The sequence below is a fragment of the Ctenopharyngodon idella genome, chromosome 23 (genome assembly GCF_019924925.1).
Source record: "Ctenopharyngodon idella isolate HZGC_01 chromosome 23, HZGC01, whole genome shotgun sequence".
In the NCBI taxonomy this organism is placed as follows: Eukaryota; Metazoa; Chordata; class Actinopteri; order Cypriniformes; family Xenocyprididae; genus Ctenopharyngodon; species Ctenopharyngodon idella.
The window spans coordinates 11,785,903-11,807,651 of NC_067242.1; the positions used below are offsets into that span (position 1 = coordinate 11,785,903).

Sequence of the window (21,749 nt, forward strand, 5' to 3'; positions counted from 1 at the left end):
GTGACAAAGCATCATTCACGTTTTAAGCCTGGAACTTTTCAACACATTTAAAACTGAGCACCATAATCATACATTTTTATATTTAATCTTTAGCCTCATTTTAAGTTTACTGACATGGAAGGGTAATATCAGCAGCAGATGATGTTCCTCCAAAAGTGATCTCATCAAACAATGAAAAACCCACAAACCCTCAAATCTACAGTAAACATAATAACCCCTCGAAATTAAAATTTGTTTTTAGCTGCTGTTCATTAAATCTACTGCCTTTTAAAGTCCACATGAGGGCAGATATCACACCATGTCACCATGTTAATGAAAGCAAACTGGCCTGCTAATGATAATGATGACAAATTGTCACTTGGCCATGGAGATCCGCCCAGTGCCTTGGGATCTGGTCTTCTAAATTAGGATTTGTCAATAACATGCTTCCAATTTGTCTTCTCACGAATCAAAAATATTGGTTACTGTAACTGGCAGGCGGCAAATGATTTCCCCTGGTTTATTTACAGTAACATCATTAGCATACCAGGGGGATGTATTGGATAAAATGATACGCCTTTGTGGATAAAACTCATTGAGGCTGTCTAGGAGACAGAGACACAGCTCTGATTTAATTTGCTCCTTACTGTCTACACATCTATTAATAGCAGGATTCAATTAATTGCATTTAATTCTTAAATATGAGAAGATATTTTGATCTATTGGTATTAAATGGAATACATCAAATCAAGCATGTCTTTGAAAGCATGTTAATGAGAGATTGTTCCAATTAATCATGACATGACATGAGCTCACATAAATAGAAAGAAAATGAATTTACTTTGCAACAAATGACTCCCTGTGATTTTGAGGATTAGTGACTTTTTGCATCCAAAAATGCATTCAATAGTAATCCGAATCACAGGTTAAAAACTAAAGATGATTGCAACAATAGTTAATTGAGCTTAAGATAATACATACAACAAATGAGAAATTAGTTCTCAATGGATTCCACTGCCACAAGATCAGCATATACAAATTCAATTGTGCCAAGGCCACTGTAAAGATAAGGCTGAGATAAAGTTATGCACAATTCAGTACCCATTGGTCATGAAATGTGTTTATTGGGTAACTTTAATATCAATTGGCTATTGGTAATCATGCATTATTCAAAAAAATGCAAAAGACAGTACGTTTATCAAAAGGTAGGATAAAACGCCTCCAATATAATTTGTTGTTAACGTCAAAGAATGTGCACCCAATTAAACTTATAGAGAGAGGTCACCTGATAATATAACTTAAAGTCCCCATTAAATCAAAATTGAAGTTTTTTGGCTTTTAGTATGAATATGTTAGTCTTACTGTTTAGCTTCATCCAGCAGACTTTTCCTGAAAAAATAAACCGGGATATCCAGGAGCAAAAACATGGAGAAAGACTACACATTGTTCATTTAATCTAGTGTGCTCCAAAACAATGACAAAATTCACATTTAGAAGACATAAGCATTCAAAACTTACAGTCTCTCACTTCCACCAATAAGAATCAGTGATTTTGTTGACATACGATAGCACAGAGCAGATCATATGCGCAAGTCATGCATATCAGAAAATGTATCGGACCCATTTGAATTCTGCACAGAATGCTGTATTTTAAAGCGATATGGAGGAGATTAGGAGGAAACTGCAGCTTTATTGAGCTCAGGGACTCTGGCCGAACTGTGATATAAATGAAACGCTATTGGCTATTTTTTAAAAAGGGGAGGAGCTGTTCGATATGTCCCGCCCTGTCTTCCTGTTTAAGTGGAAATTACATCAACACATTGAATAGTTCTACACATTCCAAGGCATTTCAGTGGGCCTTTGGTGAAGGGATACTTCACCGCTGGCAAAATGGGCTTTCAATAAAACTTGGCTGCCTATACAGTAGAAAGGCGGGGGAAAAAATTGAAACCGGTGATACTTCACTACAGAAAACAGAGAAAAAAGGCTGCTGTCTTGCCAAATATCTATGAAAACTTCAACACACATAATGCATTGAGAATGTTGCCATCCAAGGCCCCTCCCACCAGTCTGCTTTGGATACGCATACCACAGTCAAATACCACCTTGCTTTAGTAGGAAATACTTCTTAGCAAACTTTTAGTTAATAATGGTGTTGACTTGTATTGTTCTCGGGTGCACAAATTCAAATAGTAAACGTTTATCGGGAATGAGTTACTTTTGGATTCCAGTGAAGGCAGCATTGTAGGCAGTGGTTAAAGGCTGTAGAGAATTGTAAATATGGAGAAAACACCGAGACAGAAAATCAGAAAAACCTCTGTGTTTGAAGTCAACATTTCAAACCGGATGACCAAAAACACAGTGTTTTAGGCCAAACTGAGGGGGAAAAACTACCATAATAATGCTGTTTAAAGAGTAGACAAAGCACTTTACAATTTTTAGAAACCTACCCTTATGGTGCGTTCACATCAGACGCGAATGAAGTGTTAAGCGCGAGTGATTTACATGTTAAGTAAACGCAAAGACGCGAGTAGACATCCTGCGGCGCGGATGACGTGATTTGCGCGAATGATGCAGAGTGAATAGAGTGTTTCGGGCGTTTGACGCGCCGCGTTAACCAATCAGGAGCTTGCTCTAGTAGTGACGTGATTACGACGTAGCGAGAGGAGGCAGAAATCCGAAACAACAATGGAGGACAAAATCATCATCACTGTATGATACATCTTCATACTTTTATAGAAACAGGAATAAAAAGGATCTTGCTTGGAAGAAAGTGAGCGAGGAGGTCGGACAATCTGGTAAGTTGTAAAAAACGCTCTTTACTCAATTTGAGCTATATATATATGTATATACATATTGAGACTACAAGCTAGCTAAAGCCGGCAAATTGAGCTCATTCGCTGTATTTTACAACTACTTTCCCGCTGACGAGTTGATGTGTTTATTCAGAGGAAGTGTGCAGAAGCGAGACTGGAGCCGCCTGGCAGAAGCCCCTCTCATGACGCAAATTCACGAATCACACGCGAATGAAGCGAGTAAATTCAAAATGTTCAAGCGTCCAACTACGCGTGCATAGCGCGATTTGTTTGCGCAAGTCGCGTCTGGTGTGAACACCCCATTACAATAACTGTTTTGTTAAAGGGGACTTATTATGCAAAATTCACTTTTGCATGGTGTTTGGACATAAATGTGTGTTGGCAGTGTGTGTACACAACCACCCTATAGTGATAAAAATCCACCCACTCCTTTTTTTAAATCCCCAAAAATCATAAGTGGTGCCTCCCAACGACCTGTTTTTAAGCCATGGTGCTAATGTGACGTCACATTAGCCACAGTCCCCGCCCACGACCGCTGACTGACAGTCCTGCATTACCATAGTTTCAGCCCTCAGCGAGCTGTACACTGTCCACCATTTTCTCCGCGCTCTAGCAGCTGTAGCGACAACAATGACTGGTAAGTAATTGAGATGTTTTGTTGTCGGATGTAAGAGTGAACATAACAGTCTTCATTTACCTACATCTAATCTGCAGTGGATTAGTTTTATTTTTGAAGTGAATGCACCACAGATCTAATATACACATACGATTTCTGTAACGTTGCCTGCTCTTTACATTCACAGACATAACTGACTGTGTTATTGTGAACTGTGTGTTTTTGACAGTTTAAACAAAACAAAAAATGTGAAAGAGAAGTTACTCACGAGACTTGACGTCTGACAGCCAGCTGTCTGTTTGCGCGCTTCAGATAAGTGCGCTCAGAAAACGATCCATTAGATGTTTAAACTGATATAGCTTTAAAACGCGTGAAAATAATACAAATGATGAAATCAGAAATATGCTATCCGTGAGAGTGATCCAGTATAGATGATAATGAAAACCAAGCAGATGTCTTGTTAATATTTGGCAGAGAATCCGATTGAGGCAGGATCTGTGATCGTAGAGAGAGGGCGGAGCACAGCAGCTCATTTGCATTTAAAGGCACATGCACGAAACCAGCCTGTTCTTGACTGTAGTCAGAAATGGGTATTTACAACATGGATTTATAAATGATCTGTGAGGTATTTTAAGCTGAAACTTCACAGACACATTCTGGGGACACCTGAGACTTAAATTACATCTTGTAAAAATGGGCATAATAGGTCCCCTTTAATAACCCTCTGTCAATCTGACTGTCCGTGGGCAGGGATACAAAAATGCATAAGTATAATCTGTAGATTTCATGAAATGCCTGGAGCTATATCAAAAGATTTGCTGACAAATAAACGTGAATTTCTTGGTCTAGGTAACATGGAAAACAAGTAAGCATTGTTCATTTGTATATATTACCAACATTGTAACGATACAAAGTGGGTTGAAAATCGGCAAAATTACACTTTAAACTAACACAATATCTGGCTCAGTGGCTGATAAATCACATTTCCCTTGTTGTTTATACATTTCCAAGTGTCAATTCTCCTATTCAGCTTTTGTTGTGGTACTGTAATACCAATAAAATCACTTTTGCACAAGAAGTGTTGGGTCACCAGCAAACCCAGAGCCAATTATCTAACCTAACCTCGTAAACTTGCAAATATTTTACTTTCCTAAACTTTATCTTGGAACTGAATTAGATTATAGCCAGTTGTTCCTGATGTCCTCCAATACTCTGGCCTAACAAAAGTGGAATGATTTGGAATTATTGTTTTAACACTTCCATTTTTTTCATATATTTTTTACACAAGAAGCAAAATTACAGAGCTCAGGCAAGCACCGTTTATTTTGTATAACTTTGCATATGTGCTGTCCGTAGACAGGAGTTTCAACATGATTTTCCCCCAGACACTTAACAATTTCAAGGAATAATTCATAGTGAAAAGTATGACATTCTGTGAAAACCATGTGGGGGGTCAATCCAAAAGGAATGCTAATGGAATGAATTATTATATATTACCATAATTTGAATCTAATCTTATTGTATTGCATCCAGCAAGACTCTTATTATTTTTAACGTTTCTTTGATTACAAAAAGAAAAATTCAAAATTACCATAAAATCCATTAGCATTCCTTCATGTTTTTGACTAGGTAAATAACTAAAAAATATATAATGGCCAAACTTCTATTTAACTTCTAAATACTGATCAGGAATAGAAAAAGTTTTGGAGTGTTTTTTCTGTTCGCCTATCACATAGTCCACGCGGATGCATATGTGTCTAGAATTCTCCTCGGAGGGATACAAACTGATCTCCCCGTCAACTTTAGTGTCCTGCATCACATCCACAGCATCATCCAGATACAGCACAGCCTGTTTCCAGTGAGTCTCTGGTTTGAATGGAGATGTGGAGAGCACCAGGGCCTTCTCCTCAGCGGGGAAAGTCACGGTGAACCACACGCACAAGGCGTGGATAGAGGACGAGCCGAAACACTGGCAGCTGAACACGCCCCTCACATCTTTGAGCTGTTCGAGTGTGACCGTGTTCAAATCCAGCTCGGCAAACTTGCACGGGTGGGAGAGCACATCCTCCACAGTCACCGGATTCACAGTGATGTCTTTGTTCATGATGCACTTCCTGGCAAAGTCGGTCATGCAGGACATGTCCACGCCGTACTGTCCTTTAACGGTGCTCCAAAAATTCAACCTGCCCTCCACCACCAGATCGTTTATGGGAGCGATGTAAAGATCCGCCCGGCACGGTAATATGAGGCCACCGGGTTTGAGCCACTTATCCCGGGCAAAAATCACAGAGTTCAGCATGGATTCGTGGAGGAGCGCGTAGCCCATCCACTCGCTGACAATCACATCCACCTGTTCGGCCAGTTCGATCGTCTCTAGTGTAGCTTTAATGACTTCGATTCTGTCTTCCATCTGATTCAGTTTGACGATTCTCACAGCCTGATCGGCAATCGAGCTCGCTTCGACTGCATAAACCTTCCTGGCACCCGCTTGCGCACAGAATAAGCTCAAGACGCCGGTACCGGCTCCCACATCAAGCACCACTTTCCCTTCTATTGACTTACTGTTTTTAAAAATGCCCATTCTGTACGTGTTAGTGCGCACAGTGTCTGCAATCATCTCTTCGTGAATGGTGACATCGGAGTAGCTGTCAAAGTACATGTAATCCTCTGTACTCCGGTCTAGTTTTCTTTTCTTGGTACCGTGCTGTGACATTTTCCCCAAGTTTGCCATGCGTATTTAATTTTTTCCCAAGTAGCTTCCGTTTCTGAAACGCAACTCGAAGGGCATCATGGGAAACGTAGTTTTTAAACACGTCAGTGTTCATCGGAAAGAACGAGAATTGGTTTTGAAATGAACTACACTTCCCATGAGTGGACAGATATTCTTAATAGAACGTTTTTTTTTTTTTTTTTTTCATTAAAATTAAATGTAGGTTAATGAATGATATGTTATTTTCTTATATACATTTCTGGGAGCTTTCTTTGCTGTCGTTTACAATAGTTTTGCCTCCAAGAGGTTAGTTAATGTGACAAACCTCCCTTCAAAACATACAGAGACAATCTCATAATTCATAAATAAACCAAATAGTGATTTTTTCAGGTTAGTTTGTGTTAAATAGACTATAATTATTGTTATATATAAACATTATTGTGAGAGATAGAGTGAGGAAACACTGTATACTATATAAGTGACAAAGTATATCAAGAAATTCCTGATATAGACCTATGCAAGATGAATGTTCGATTACTAACACTTGTTTGTCACAATATCCATGGGGATATTTAAGTTAATACTGCATGCTGGCCCACACAAATAAATGGATTAAGCGTGATAAATTCTCATATTTTTTACAGTGGGTGTTAGCACTGCTGTCTGCCTGTTTGGCAGTAGTTCCAGGACAGCTGTTTAAACTGACTGTGCCCAGCTGTAGCCGTACTAACATAACACCAGGGCTCCGTCTGAGCCAAACCGCATTTTCCACCATGACGGATAGCATGATCTGCTTTTAACCTTAATAAAATAGCACTGCCTCACCCTGGGCCGTCACTCTCTCCTTGCACGCTAAAGGCTACACACTGACAGCAGGCTATTCCTCTTGAATACAGTGTGTTTTATGATTTCTTCTGCTTTATCTATGGTGATAAATGTTCACGGTTGGATTATAAGATCTGGCCTTTTTTCAGCATTGTCCTCAGGTTGAACTCATGGAGTAGGAAGTCATAGGACAAGGATGCACATTATCTTTTAATAAATGACACTTACAAACATTTCTTTTAACAGAAAATTTAAATATCATGCAGGGACAATGGCGTTTACATGCGAGCTATAGCACAGAAAAAAACATTTTGAATGAAATGCATATTCATGCAGCTTAAAGAAAACTTAAAGTTGGCATGAAATTAGTATTCACCATTTCTATTTTCTAAATGCATTTTATAGATCTTATTGTTAATGATTCATGCATGTAGGCCTATATGTTTCATAAAAAAGTGACCTTGTAATGTTTCAAAATGTCATAATTTCGAACAACAGACCTCTTTAATCATTTAGTCTGGTTAATTTCTGCCCCCTCAGTCTCCATTTTTGAGTGCAACGCCCACATCTGAAAATCCAATCAATAACCGATACATAGAGCCAAGTCCCCTCTCTACATTTTTTCTTTTTTGATAATCTGTTACGCTTGGATGTGCATCACAATACAGAAAAAAAGATCAGTCACAACTTCTGATTCATTGCGACTGAATATGAAATCAAAATGGACCCTATTTACTTTTTTAATGAATGTTAATTGTCATATTGTGAACAATGCATCTGTGCAATAGGTCATGTGCAGTAATGTTAACCACTCAAATAGCCATTTAGGTATTGTTTCAGCAAACTAGCATTTAGTCTGGCTCCATTCTGGTAATGCTCAATTGCACTGTCCAATCAATTCCTGTCCTCTTTGAATACTTGTATATATGTCACATAGAAGTAAAACATTATGGATATCTACAAAAGATATTGGAAACATTTTCTAATCCTTTTAAAAAGTTTATAAAGGTATTTAATTTTGCTATTTCGCATTGTTTTTCTCCACCTGCTGTCTGTAACCTGCGGCCCACTTTTGACCAATTGAGGAAAAGTGTATTAAAATGTGCTGTTTTTCAAAATTCCTTCCACTGTTTGTCTCTCTTTCCATATCTCCCTTGGGTAGTTTTGAGTCCTTGCTATGATAACACACAATTTCCACATCCTCTGAATGTTTTTAAACATTCTGAAATGATTGGAAAATAAAAAAAAAACTCAGTGTTTGCACAGATATTGGCACCTGATCTCGCTTTAATTAAAATTGCACATCACTGTTTGCCCATCTAAAGCACAGACTCTGAGCTGATTGGAAGGGGATGGACTGGCAACGAAGGAAGAGACTTTGCTCAGTGGTCCTGAAACATGTCTGGAAAGCCTGAGATAATTTCAGAGCAGAAAGATGGTGGCTTCTGCAAAGGGAAGAGACTGGTTGTTCAAGCATGAGTGTAACAGCGGGAAACCAAATCACTTTGGACAATGAAGGATGTCCTGAAAACATTTGATAACACAGCTCAAGCAGATTTTTCCTGGGTGGCTCATGTTGTTTCCAATCCGCCTGCTGAATCTTGTTTGGTTGGATCAGTTAAGGGTGAGGACATGTGATAAGTCTGCTGAAAGGATGAAACTAGAAGGGGAAGTCGCAATCACTGCAGTGTATTGGTGGTTTGATTCAGTTGTAGCAGTGCCACCCTTCCAGCACGAATTTGATTCCTATCTGAAGCAGCAAGCACATTCAAATCTTTGGAAGCAACCTGTGCAACAGTCAGTCAAAATGTTTCTTTCAGTTGAATAAAACAATAATGTTGTCTGCTTTTTGGCCTTTTCTGAGGGGATGATGTGCTATTGTACAAATTGTTCAAATGCAGTATTTTTAAAGAGGTGGTTGATTATGATTTCACTTTTTTAACTTTAGTTAGTGTGTAATGTTGCTGTTAGAGCATAAAAATCATCTGCAAAGTTATGTCGCTCAAAGTTCAATACAAAGGGAGATATTTTCTTTTATAGAATTCTCTGTTTAAAGACTACAACAAATGGCTGGTAGGGACTACAACAAGTTACTTCCCGGGTTAGTGACATCACAAACCCTAAAATTTACATAAACCCTGCCCTTGAGAACATGCAGCAAAGTGGGTGAAGCCATGTTGGGCTGCTTTAGAGAAGAGGAAGAGCTGTTGTAGTAGAGTGTTGTTACCATGCCATTATTTTACACCGGACTGCTTCACAAATGAGGGTCAATTCAATGCTGGATTTGAACAAAACATTAACATGACGGCACATGCTAGTCGATGAGCTGAATCAACTCCACAGCAACTACATAAATTTATCGACTAACCATTCAGAAACGTCCAGTTGCATTCTAAAAGTTGTAACTTCTTCCTGAGTCTCTCCATCAGTGTCAGACTCCGGTTTGAACAATGTAAGGCTGAACACCGTTACTGACAATCATCATTTTGGCTGCGTGAGATTCTCCAGCTTTGTTGTTGTTAAGCAACCGAAGCGTAAGCTGTTAAAGCTCCGCCCTCTTTTGGAAAGCGGGCTGGGAGCAGCAGCTCATTTGCATTTAAAGGGACACGCACAAAAATGCCATGTTTTTGCTCACACCCAAATAGGGGCAAATTTGACAAGCTATAATAAATGATCTGTGGGGTATTTTGAGCTGAAACTTTGCAGACACATTCTGGAGACACCAGAGACTTGTATTACATCTTGTAAAAGTGGCATTATAGGTCCCTTTTAACAGCCTAGGCTAAATGGAAAAACAGGCCTTTACTTACATTTTTGCAAAACTCCCAAAAAAACAACAACACATAGGCCTACATACAATTCACTGCAGTTTCCAGCTAAAACGTCTACTAGTGGCAGTAAAACACCAACAACTTTTATTCTTTTTAACACAAATTATGTGGGGCAGATTATCAATTAAAGACTTGTAAAAGCAAGCTCAAATGTCATCTTTGCTTTTGTTAACACTATCCGTTAGGTTTGTGGTAGGTCTGTGTTATTTTCAAACGCGATATAGGCCTACAGCATTAAACCAACATAATAAAACATTGCCAGATTCATGTTGACCTTTTTGTGTTGCGCTAACTGCTCGCCACCAATTTAAAATGCAGCATTACGGCAAAATTACAATACTTGCAAAACAATATTAAAAACAATGCATGAGGTAACACATCAATAAATGGTTGAAACTGATGAGCAATGCAACGCCTCCGGAGGTGAACCTATAATCCGTTCAAACGAAAGAAGACTGTTAAAGTTTTATGAAATCACACTCTCATACAAGAGTATTTCAAATGTGTGTGCGTCTCACTACTCTTGGCAGTTGCTGTCGGAATTCGTGTGCCTATGGGGAAATCCTAAGTGCTGACAGCAGGACTGAACCTGTCACCTGCCTGACCATCGTGTGTGGCTCTCCATCAGCGTCAGGCCTGCGGGCAGTACCGCCTGCCAATCTGCCCACTGTCGTACTGGCCTATTCAAAAATAAAACCCTTCTGAGAAATTAATATGTGATGCTCTGGCTGAAGATCGATTCCAGCTGGATCAATGTGGAAGTGCCTTGATATTTTACTCTCGTAACTGAGGCGCACATTAGACAACAGCAGTTTGTTGAAATCTGCGTTTTACTGAACATTGATTATGACCGAATTCTCTTTCCAAATGATTAATAAGTTGATAAATAAGAAAGAGAAAAGACTTTATTTGGCTTTGTAAGCTAAACAAAAGGCCTTTTACAGATTTAAGGCACGTTGCATTCTTTATTATCTTATTAGCAATAGCTGTTTTTATTTAGAAGTGAAAATAAAGAATTTAACCCATAAGATGTAAAAAATAAATAGATATTAATAAGACTAATACCAAAAGTCTGTAAAAGTTTACCCAGGAGGGATTTCTTGCCCCTGACAGGAATAATTTAAAAGGCATCTATTATGCAAAATCCACTTTTACATGATGTTTGGACATAAATGTGTGTTGGCAGTGTGTGAACACAACCACCCTACAATGATAAAAATCCACCCACTTCTTTTTTTAATTTCCATTAAACCAAAGCAGTTTCATTAGACATGCCTTTTTGATTCTCTGAGCAGTGTGACGTCACACTGCTCAGGCCCCGCCCACGGCCGCTGACTGACAGACCGCCATTTTGTCCACACTCAAGCAGCTATAGCATCAGCAATGTCTCCTAAGCAATTCCAGTGTTGTGTTTTTGGATGTAAGACTGAATATAAGACTCTTCTTTTCTCTCAACATCTGAGCCACTAAAGACACAGTGGATTAGTTTTATTTTTGAAGGTAATGCGCCCCAAAATCTACCTAAATTCGTTTATGCCTGCACAAATCATTTCACTCCAGACTGCTTTGTGAACGAGGGGAAATACAAGGCAGGCTTTGCTAAAAAAATTGGTACTCAAGAAAGGATCTGTACCAACTGTTCACGATCCAGCTTCACCTCCAGAAGAAGTAAGTGTCACACTGTTTATTTTTTATGATATTTCATAAGATTCAGTCGATGTGCTTGTTAGCCAGTTCCACAACAAATGCGTCATTTTGGCTGCGTGAGATTCTCCAGCTTTGTTGTAGTTGAGCAATCGAAGCGTGAGCTGCAGCAGCTCATTTGCATTTAAAGGGACACATAAAAATGGCGTGTTTTTGCTCACACCCAAAGAGGGGCAAATTTGACAAGCTATAATAAATGATCTGTGGGGTATTTTGAGCTGAAACTTCACAGACATATTTTGGGGACACCAGAGACTTATATTACATCTTGTGAAAAGGGGCATAATAGGTGACCTTTAACATTTGTGCTATGATGACTAATTTAGCAAATGTTTTTGTTTATTTACCTTATTGGCTAATGAATCATCATTCTGCACAGACAAAAGAAAGATCAGTAGCTGTGTGACCAATTCAAGAAACCACTTTTTGTCCACAGTATTGCTTCATGGTTAGAAGGTATTTACAGAAGAGATCTCCCCCACTGAGTTCTAATCAGCATGGAAGGACGACACACTGACACCGCCGAGCACAAAAAGTCAGTTCCACAGCATCATACGTGACTCTCAGAACAACTGATTTGTATTCTGGGCCTGATTCTATACTATTCTATTCTATTCTATTCACAAATATTATGTTTTAAGCATAAATAATATAAGCCTAATGCTTAAAACAAGAAATAATTTGCTGGTTTAGTAAGAAAATAAAATTTAGATTGTCTCTGGGAACAAGTCTTGTTATCTTAGGCAAGTAAAAGCTCTAAGGATGTTAAGATTTTGTTGTAAAATACTGATTAAGTTTTTTTTTTTTTTTCTTCAGTGTAAAAACCTGATTACCCAGAAGGGAGAAAAAACCCAGTAAGAGCAGCATTGTGAAGTGCCAATTAAGCATCAGATAATTTTGTGGTGTTTGGTCTACGGTTTGCCAGCATGAGGTGAAATCTGTGCATCTATTTTTACCTCCAAAGGCTTGTGTCCTACTGTGTTCGTACTGGACACTATCAGAACATCACCAATTAACAAGCAGGTGCTAATAAGGTAGACATAAGCCAGATGGAGCAGAAGATGAAAAAAAAAAGACAGTCTACAAGGCATTGCTTGTTCTTTTCATGATCAGAAATCACAATCTACTCCTACATGCACATTTAAGTGTAAGCAGAGGAAATTGTTGCACAGCACCTCTCACAAGGAATCTCCTACTGAGAGGAAATTATTTATATATATTTTTTTAACCTTTATTTTTTTCTCCTTGAATTTGGATGTGAATTATTCATAGTCTACTCACATACACTAGACAAACATCAAGGCATTCAAAGGGAACCTATTTGGAATAGATGTCATGAAGCATGATTAGGTCTATTTAATGTTTAGAAGGTTTTATTACATCATTTAAAAAAAGGAATGAATGCTTTAACCTTAAAATAATAGAACGGCTTTAAGACATTGGGGGGAAATACAAAGTTATTCTAACTACTGAGGTCCATTTAAAAGCCTTATATGAATCCATGGTTATGTCTGGCACCATGCACTGCTAATATAGTACCAGACTTTAGAGAAAGCCAAACATCTCTCAAGGAAAGACTGGAAATAAACTCCTTGAAGTTGCTCTCCTCAAACCTGACCTTGAAGTTCTGATAAATAAAATCAGTGACCCTCAGATGGCTTTGCAAAGAACACAACTCTCTTGAGAGAACGGGATCTGAGAGTGTTCTTATGAGACGGTTCCTTATAGCAGCCTAAATACAGAACTGGACCCACTCTCGAAACAGAATGACATCTTTCATAAGCAGCCAGATTGAGCCTGTGAAGAAAACATGAAGAAATAAAAGGAATCCATTTAGTACATTAGCAGGAGGTATAATTGGTAAGATCTGTTTATGTAATTGCACATATTGATTTTGGCTGTGGTGATCAAAGTTAAAATTAAATTAAAGCATTGATGAAACTTTGGAAATGTATATTTTTGAAACCCATCTCAAGTGTAGTAAGAAATAAAAAGATTTAATAAATTATTTAATAAATGTTTATTGTTTAATTATTATTCATTAAACTTATTAATAAATGTTCATTTATTAAACATAATAATAAATGTTAATTTCCAACATACATTGGGTTCATTTTAAGCAAGCAATACAGTCATTTTTTAACAATAGTTGAGTTAAATAAAACTACCCAGCAAGTTGGGCAAACAGTTAACCCAACTGCTGGGTTAAGACAACCCAATTGCTGAGTTTGTCCATTTTCAACCCAACTTGGGTTGTTTTTAACCCAACATTTTTTTTAGAGTGATAGATAGAATCAAAACTCAAAAAAGGTTATTTTTATCATCCACAGGCTCTCTGAGTTGGCATGTTGCAGTCCGTACCTCTCGGAGCTTTGGTTTATTTACACACTCCCAATCACCGTTGCAGATCTGGACAAGAACACGTTTGCTTTCTTATTCTCTGTGGTCTGTAGACTTTTCCCACATGCATCTCTGACTCAGAGATTCTGCTCCAGGTGTTGGGATATCAGCAAACACTCCTGGGTATCTCTGTTCTTGGCTGCTGAGTTGTTTGTGTAAGCTGTGTCTTTGTGAGGTGCTGTGGATGACTCCCAAGGCGTTTAATCTTCCCAATACCACAGGCTCTTAAATAAATCACAAGTGTGAGTGATTGGGCGTTGGACACAGTGGACGTTCGACAGGACTATTCCTGACAGAAATCACTATTTACCTCAGGTATGCAAGGCATGTTCAAGGTTCCTACAAACCACTGAAATATTAACACTGCCCACCTGCACTTTTCCTCCTTGCTGTGAATTATACAAGACGGTCGCAAAGTTCTAGCCGTTTGCTATGTTAGCTAACTTAAAGCTACCTCTCAACACATCCCTTCCCTCATTCTTACTGATCTATCTATCTATCTATCTATCTATCTATCTATCTATCTATTTATCTATCTATCTATCTATTACTCTGTAAACCCAAATAAGTTGGCAAAACTCAAAAAAATTGAGTTTCAGTTGCCTCAAAATTTTTAAGTTAAGAAATTCAAAGTTTAAGTAAGCAGAACTGGCAGATTTTTTTTTTTTTTTTTTTTTTGTACTCATACACTTTAATTGTTCTAATTGTTTTAATTCAGAAAATGCTAACTTGCTAATTTGTTAACATGTTACCAATAGCATGGTATAGCACTTGCTGAATCAGTACAGCAATATAAAGCATTTAACTTACTTGCTCTCAAACCAAGCCGCATGCACCACTTCAAAAACCCACATTAACAGAAACTCTTCTAAATTAGCATAACAAAACATTAATCACTACTAAATCTCCCACTTAACATTAATCTTGCATAAAAAAAAAAAAATAAATAAATAAAAAAAACATTATATAAAACTTAATTCCCATGCTGGGAAATAGAAATCCCAGCCCAGTTTCAGTTAAACTTAAGCTCATCTAAGTTAAAAGAAATTAGTTCATACAACTCAAAACAATGAAGCAGTTCAGTTTACTTAAAATATATCAGTTCTGTGAACTTGAAAGAAAAAGAAAGTGATAAATACACAAAGTTAATTTGACTGAACTAATTTGTTTAATTTAAGTTTGTCCTACTCAAACCAATTAAGTATTTTGAGCATTAGGGTTTATAATCTATCTATCTATCTATCTATCTATCTATCTATCTATCTATCTATCTATCTATCTATCTATCATCTGTCTGTCATTCATCCATCCATCCATCCATCTATCACAACACACTCTCAGAGGCAACACTGACTAACAGACAGACAGACAGACAGATAGATAGATAGATAGATAGATAGATAGATATTCACTGTACTTTGCTTGTTTGGAATTCTGAATCTTAGAACATTCTATCGATAAAAAGCATATTAAACTTGGCAGTAAAGTTGCTGGCTGTTAATGTTTTGCTGCAGCGTATGCCACTGCTGGTGAAATTTAGCCTGGGGGAGCGAGTGATGGCCCTACACAACCCTCAACTGATGGCTGCGGGCATGTGCCCGCAGGGCACCAGAGTGAGTGGCCACAGTGAGGACAAATAGACTGCTGGACTGAACACACACTGGCCTTTGTCTAAAACAGAAAGAGGCAGTATCTCTATCCACATATAAATACAAACGTCCCTATTAATGTGCTTTAGCTTTATTGCTGTTAGCTTTGTTTTCTAAGTGTGCCTTTCATTTACCATATTATCCCATTAAATCAAACAAGCACACAGTATTTTGAAAATTACTGCTGAATAGCCTCCAGAAGTCTTAAATAATTTCAGTCCTAATTGGTGCCTTGTGTCACCACTGAAATTTGAAAACAAGCCAGTGGCGCCATCGTGTTTTATTTCTCCCCACATCTTTATAGGATGGGTAAAATCCATTCCTCCATTTTTTTTTTCCTTGGGAAATGTACAAACACAGTGAGGGGAAACATTTGTGATGATAGAATTATCTAGTGAGGTATGGGGACACGGGCAGGATGGTGGAGAGCACAGCATGTCGTTCCGTAACACCCTGCTGCATTCAGCTAATAAGCCCTAAATAATATCCTGTGACCAGCTTGGCTCTTTATCACTGGGATTTGCCCTGTGTAATAAAGTCAAATTAAGCTGGATCAACCATTTTAAACTGCCTTCACAGTGCACATGCACACAATGAGTCTCTGGACACAACGGACTGTGCCGGTTGTTAGCTGGCTGTTCATAAACCATTGGGAATTATGCACACACAAGCACTTCCACTGACATCATACAGCCACTCACAAATGAATGCAGATGGTTCCTATTTCAGATTTTTTTTCTCCCAATTAATGTGACATTGCTCTGGATATTTGCTGTTGTAAGGGAATACACAATGCACAAGTGAAGTGTATTGATAAAAAATTGTGTTCTCTTGATGTTATGCCGTTATGTAGTCAAAGTCTTTAAAGAGATACTTCACACAAATTTAAAAGTCTGACATAATTTACTCACCCACGTTTTTCCAAAGCTGTATGAACACAAAAGATACTTTTTTTGCGGTCTAAAACAACATTGGACTCCACTGACTTCCATTGTATGGACAATAAATTGTCTCATTCTGCAGAAAAACAAACATGAAACAACTTGAGGCTGAGTAAATTATGAAAAAATCTTCATTTTTGGGTGAACTATATTTAAGTGAGTGTGAACTCTTGAACCTCTCTTGTACATTAATTTTAACATAAGGATCATTCATTTTTCATTCATTTTTACTAAACATTCATTCATTTGGACTTCGTGTGCAAATTCGTGGTGGGTTGAGAATCTCAAGTGAGCAGACTGACTGAGAATGCAGATAAAATATGCTGACATATATAAAAACCTAAAAAGCATTCTTCATAAAAATTTCCTTGATACATTTTAGATGACTATGCACTTGTATCCTAGGCATGCATGTTTTGAATCCATGAAATGACATGAATTGATTAAAAAGAGGAAGACGAGAGGAAAAAAAAGGAAACTTGCATAACTCCGGATTTCATGCAAACCAAATGAGACGTAATAATGTAACATGATAGATTACACACATCGGTCACCATTCTTTGCATAATTTAAACCACATAATGATCTATATTTAACCGTTCAGAATCTCCTCTCAGAGTCTATAAATACAGTGGGAAGCTACAGTGCCGCTGACATTTGTATGGCCACACTAATGACCAAATGAAGAAAATGTAATACTTTTGCTGAAAATGGCTGAACTAAAGTTTCCTACAATAGAAGTCCATTAGATGATGAAAACCACTCCCATCTTTCTTATCACGTAATAAGTTGACGAACTAAATTTCTTCAAAGGACAATGTGCAGGTTTAGAAAGAAAGAAAGGAGAAGAAAGACACGAAACTACAAAATAATAGTTGACCTTTTTCAACTGAAACCCATTTAGTCATTGTTGCAGACACTAGCAAACACAAGAGTGCCAGACTTTCAACTTTCAGTTAATGGGCTCTCTGAGTCATTTTTGTCAGTGTTGTTTCTTTCGCCGTCAGAAACATGCTTGAACTATTGTATTGATTTGTTTAGGCATCAGGCAGGCTGAAGTATAAGATCTTGACCCAGTCTGTCCATGCATTGTAGGTTTCTTTATCTATGACATTACAACTGGCAGCAGTTACAACCATGTCCAGCACTGCCGTTGGCCACGAATGAGACATCAGACTTCAGTTACATCCAGCACTATCTATTTAAAGGGTGCAGAATCCAGTTAGTAACAGAAAGGGTTTGTAAAAAGGCCTTTTCAGTGCATCTATACCTGGCTTCCCTCGGCTGCACAAGGTCCCACTGCTCTTCAAGGTGACTAATTTCATTTCCCTGATTTAAGTGACCTTTGGCAGAGATGTTTTGACTGTAATGATTTCCTGTCCCTTCTGCTCAGCCAGTAGAGCGTTCTGAGTGGACAGGAGTTCTGCTTTATGTCCTGGTGGCTCAGATAAAATGTGTAATGAGTTGTGCAGAGATGTTCGTGTGACCGAGGTAGTGACTGCCAGGTTTGACACTTCAACCCACAGTCTCAACTATCACATCAATCTCAATTTACACTTTGATGCTGCGGCAGAGGTCTTGGAAAAAGATTTTTGGGTTGTTTTACCGCCTTACTGGTGGAGTTAAGTGATCATCAGCTATATTAATACAAAGTTCTGCCATGAAACTCTAGATGGCACAGGCTGATAGGTCCTTGCAATTCAATCTGCTTGCAATCACATTGTTTTCTATAGGGCAAAGCTGATTGGTTCTTGCTGTATCAGTAGCCAATTAGCTTGTTGCTAAAATTTCAAATGCTTGGTCAGCGATTGCTGTAGCAGTTTACAGCGTGCTTTCAGAAACCCTCCACCTTCCCCTGTTCCATCTGCTACAGGTAATTCATGTATGCTTTGTTCAGCAGCAGCATGTTTTACATGTTCACAGCAGCATGTCTGTGTATGTATTGGCAGTAGCAAGTCCTGTACTTGCTCTGAAGCAGCAATAACAATAGCAGCAGAAGCATAGCAGATCTATTCCACCAAGACCAAACATATTAACATTGTCATATCCATTACCATGCCAAATCCTCAGAGAGTTGTCATGACAGGAATATTTTCAGGCTCTGCTTTTTGGTCAAGGGGATTTTCTGCTTAAAAAACTCAAATTGATCAGTAAAGTTGCACCTGCACAAATGTCAGAGCATGTCAAAACATCTCCAGGGCTCAAAAAACACCTCAGACCCCAGATTTGATTATTTTGTCATCATCTACCAACCCTCACTTATTCCTGTATAGAACACAAAAGTTGTTTTCTATACAACAAAAATGCATAATGATTTTCAGGGTTTATTAAAAACCATATATTAGTTTGGGATTTGAACCCTGGTCCCTTTGCTTGCTAAACAAAAACTAAACCCCCTGATTAACAAATCTCACATCTCACATACTACATTTAGCTTCTCTAGGCACTTTACATAAAAAAGACAAAAAGATATACAAGTATATAGAATATTTACAATAGAAATACTTACAATACAACAGAAATTTCGAGTGCTTTCTAGCTTGCATAGGCATCAAGGTAGTGAGGACTGCCATGCCCTCCAAAAATATCTTATTCTTTTATGTATATATATATTGGTTGCATAATTGTTCATATAAGTTTTTATGAACAATCACACACACACACACACACACACACTATATATATATATATATATATATATATATATATATATATATATATATATATAATGGATGACATATTTTACCACATTTTTTTTTCATTTTTTGTTTGCATTGTTGATACAAATACTAGAAAAACTGCAATTGCTGCTAAGAGAAATCGGAACCAAAAATAAAATCATTAAATGCTGTATGATTCCCATGTGTTACAGTTCTTTTCTCATTTCTCCTGTTTTGTGTTTAAAGACTTTTATTTTGATGTGTATTTTCTGTTTTTATTGTTCTGTTTTTTCACTTCCTTTGTTTTTATTGCTATCTTGTTTGTCTCCATAGTTACCCTTGTTTGTTAGCGATTGATTATTCTTACCAGTTCCTTGTTAGCCCCTTGTTATCCTGTGTTCCAGTAGTCTGTTGCTGGTTGTAGTCTTTACATCCCCTTTGTAAAGATGTTGTGTTTGTCTTCTGCCTTGTTTGGATTTGAGGTGTTTTTGTTTGGATTTTGCCTTGTTTGGATTTCTGTCTGGTTTCTGCATTCACAACACACTGGATGTTTTCCACAATTTACACTGTAAGCCAGTGGTGTACAATGCATTTCTGCGTCACTCAGCCAATAAAAGCATGTATTAGTTCAGGCTATTTTTGGGTCAGCTCTGCAAACATCTGTAGGGCACAGAACTTTCTGTTGATTTCCTCATGGCACAGATGTCCTTCGGAATTCTGCATAAAGAGAAGGAAATTTATGATTTATAAAATGAGAGCGAGGAAGGAAAAGATGGATAAATTGTTGAGTTGTTTGAAAATTTATTCATATTCTGCTCTCCCATAGCACACAAATTTTTCATTTGTGCAGAAATGACTCTGTAGTAGACTTTTGATTTTTTTGACAATATTGAACATTAAAGTTATGGCAAAGTCGTCCCCTGTAGCCAAGCTTTCCTTATAACGCATGTGCTTGTCAATGCAAAATGAGCATTTTGCTGTACCTGATAGACAAATGGGTTGGCCAAGCTCTCTGGGGGTACTGCTCTCTGGAGAGGAGAGAAATATTTGATGTCAGGTTGCTAGGGCTCTTTACGTGTGTATTAATACAGGCAGCATGAAATATGAACACACATTTTAATATGGTTAACATTGAGTTCTCCATACTGCCTTGTGCCGTCTTGGAAGCATGACCCGGGGAAAGAGTGGCTCTTTAACGTATGAAAATGCACTCTTTAAGTGCTTTGTTCCACTCTGCAATGGGGAGGGGAATCCGGAGGCAGTGAGCAGCCTGGAAGCCCTGGGAATATCATATTTAACAAAGTGTCTGTCTTAGACAGGCGCCCAGCAACCAAAGAGCTCATCTCAACATTTCAAAAGTGTTCCATCCCGTTTCATATCCAGTGGCTGCTCTCGGAGTGTGGAGCTGAATTCAGAAGTCACATTTCTTTGTTTTTTCTTTTTTAACCTGTTAAGAAAAGCCACAGCAGAAACTCCAGTGTGTGCTAGTACTGTTAAAAGCTTCCATAATATTGTTCTCATTCCTTTTGAATTAAAAGCCCAAAAGTATATAAAATAAAATAAAATAAAACAAAATAAAATAAAATAACCTAGGTCCCTATACAAAATCTGTACTAACATGAAATTAAAAAAAAGAAAGAATTTTTTTTATTCTTGGGCCATGTCTTATCACCTAGAAAAAGAAGTGAACCAGAACTGTGATTGGAGGCCCCTTAAAAAAATAAAAATAAAATAAAATAAAATAAAATAAAATAAAATAAAATAAAATAAAATAAAATGCTAACATGGAATTTAAAAAAGAAAGAAAGAAAAAAAAAAAAAAAAAAAGGTGATAAGACTTGAGCCAAGTCTTATCACCTAGAAAAAGAAGTGAACCAGGACTGTGATTGGTTTATTATTTTTAATAAAATAAAATAAAATTTACAGACAAATAGTGAGTCTTGTTAAGGATTTTAAACGATATGTGCTTTGAACAGACATTTTCAGTGCAGGCAAGCGGTTTAAGTCCAGAGTGTTGGACTCAGTAGCCCTGGAGGCTAGAAAGAGACTGGACCATATGAAGCTGTGCTGCTTTCATGGGATATAGTAACACCTGCTTCCCACGGTACTGTCTTCCAATCATAAAGCTGCATTTAGGAAAGAACAGATGAGCTGTTGGACTGCTTGAACACTTCCTCTGTAAAGCACATCGAGCTGCTCAGATGAGTCGCTATCACAGAGAACAACACAATGCCTTTTGATTAAAACCATACTGTGAGAAAAAAAAATGACTTGCTCATTTTTTTCTAAATGGAAGTCTATTTGCTTTTCAGAATTAGAAACACCTTATAGAAGTACTGTACCCTTCTTCAGCGAGCATTGCCAGAACGTTATCCAAAGTTCTGAGAATGTTTCCCGTGAGCTGGGAAGGTATCAGGTTATGGCATCATCATCATCATAAAAAACAAGTGGCTAACAACCGTTCTAAAAGACGACGTACAAAACCCCACTCTTCTTGTGTGTCTTGCTGTGGTCCCCTGGCGCCTGTGATTGACAGGGCCTTCTGAGGACTCAGGAAGGGCTGACAGTGTTCTCCACACCTCTTCCCACAAGTCTTTGAAGCCCAGGAGCTGAGCAGT

At 37.9% G+C, this 21,749-nt stretch overlaps 1 protein-coding gene across 1 annotated transcript; it reads right to left on the reverse strand.

Moving 5' to 3' along the window:
- Positions 1 to 4,716: 4,716 nt before the first annotated feature.
- Positions 4,717 to 6,186, reverse strand: prmt6 (protein arginine methyltransferase 6). The gene has a single exon (XM_051882611.1). It carries the CDS (start codon positions 6,140 to 6,142, stop codon positions 5,075 to 5,077), a length of 1,068 nt encoding a protein of 355 aa, XP_051738571.1. The 5' UTR covers positions 6,143 to 6,186; the 3' UTR covers positions 4,717 to 5,074.
- Positions 6,187 to 21,749: the final 15,563 nt, after the last annotated feature.

Excerpts from the sequence above, each read along its gene's own strand:
- prmt6 (XM_051882611.1), bottom strand. The coding sequence starts at position 6,142 with ATGGCAAACTTGGGGAAAATGTCACAGCACGGTACCAAGAAAAGAAAA.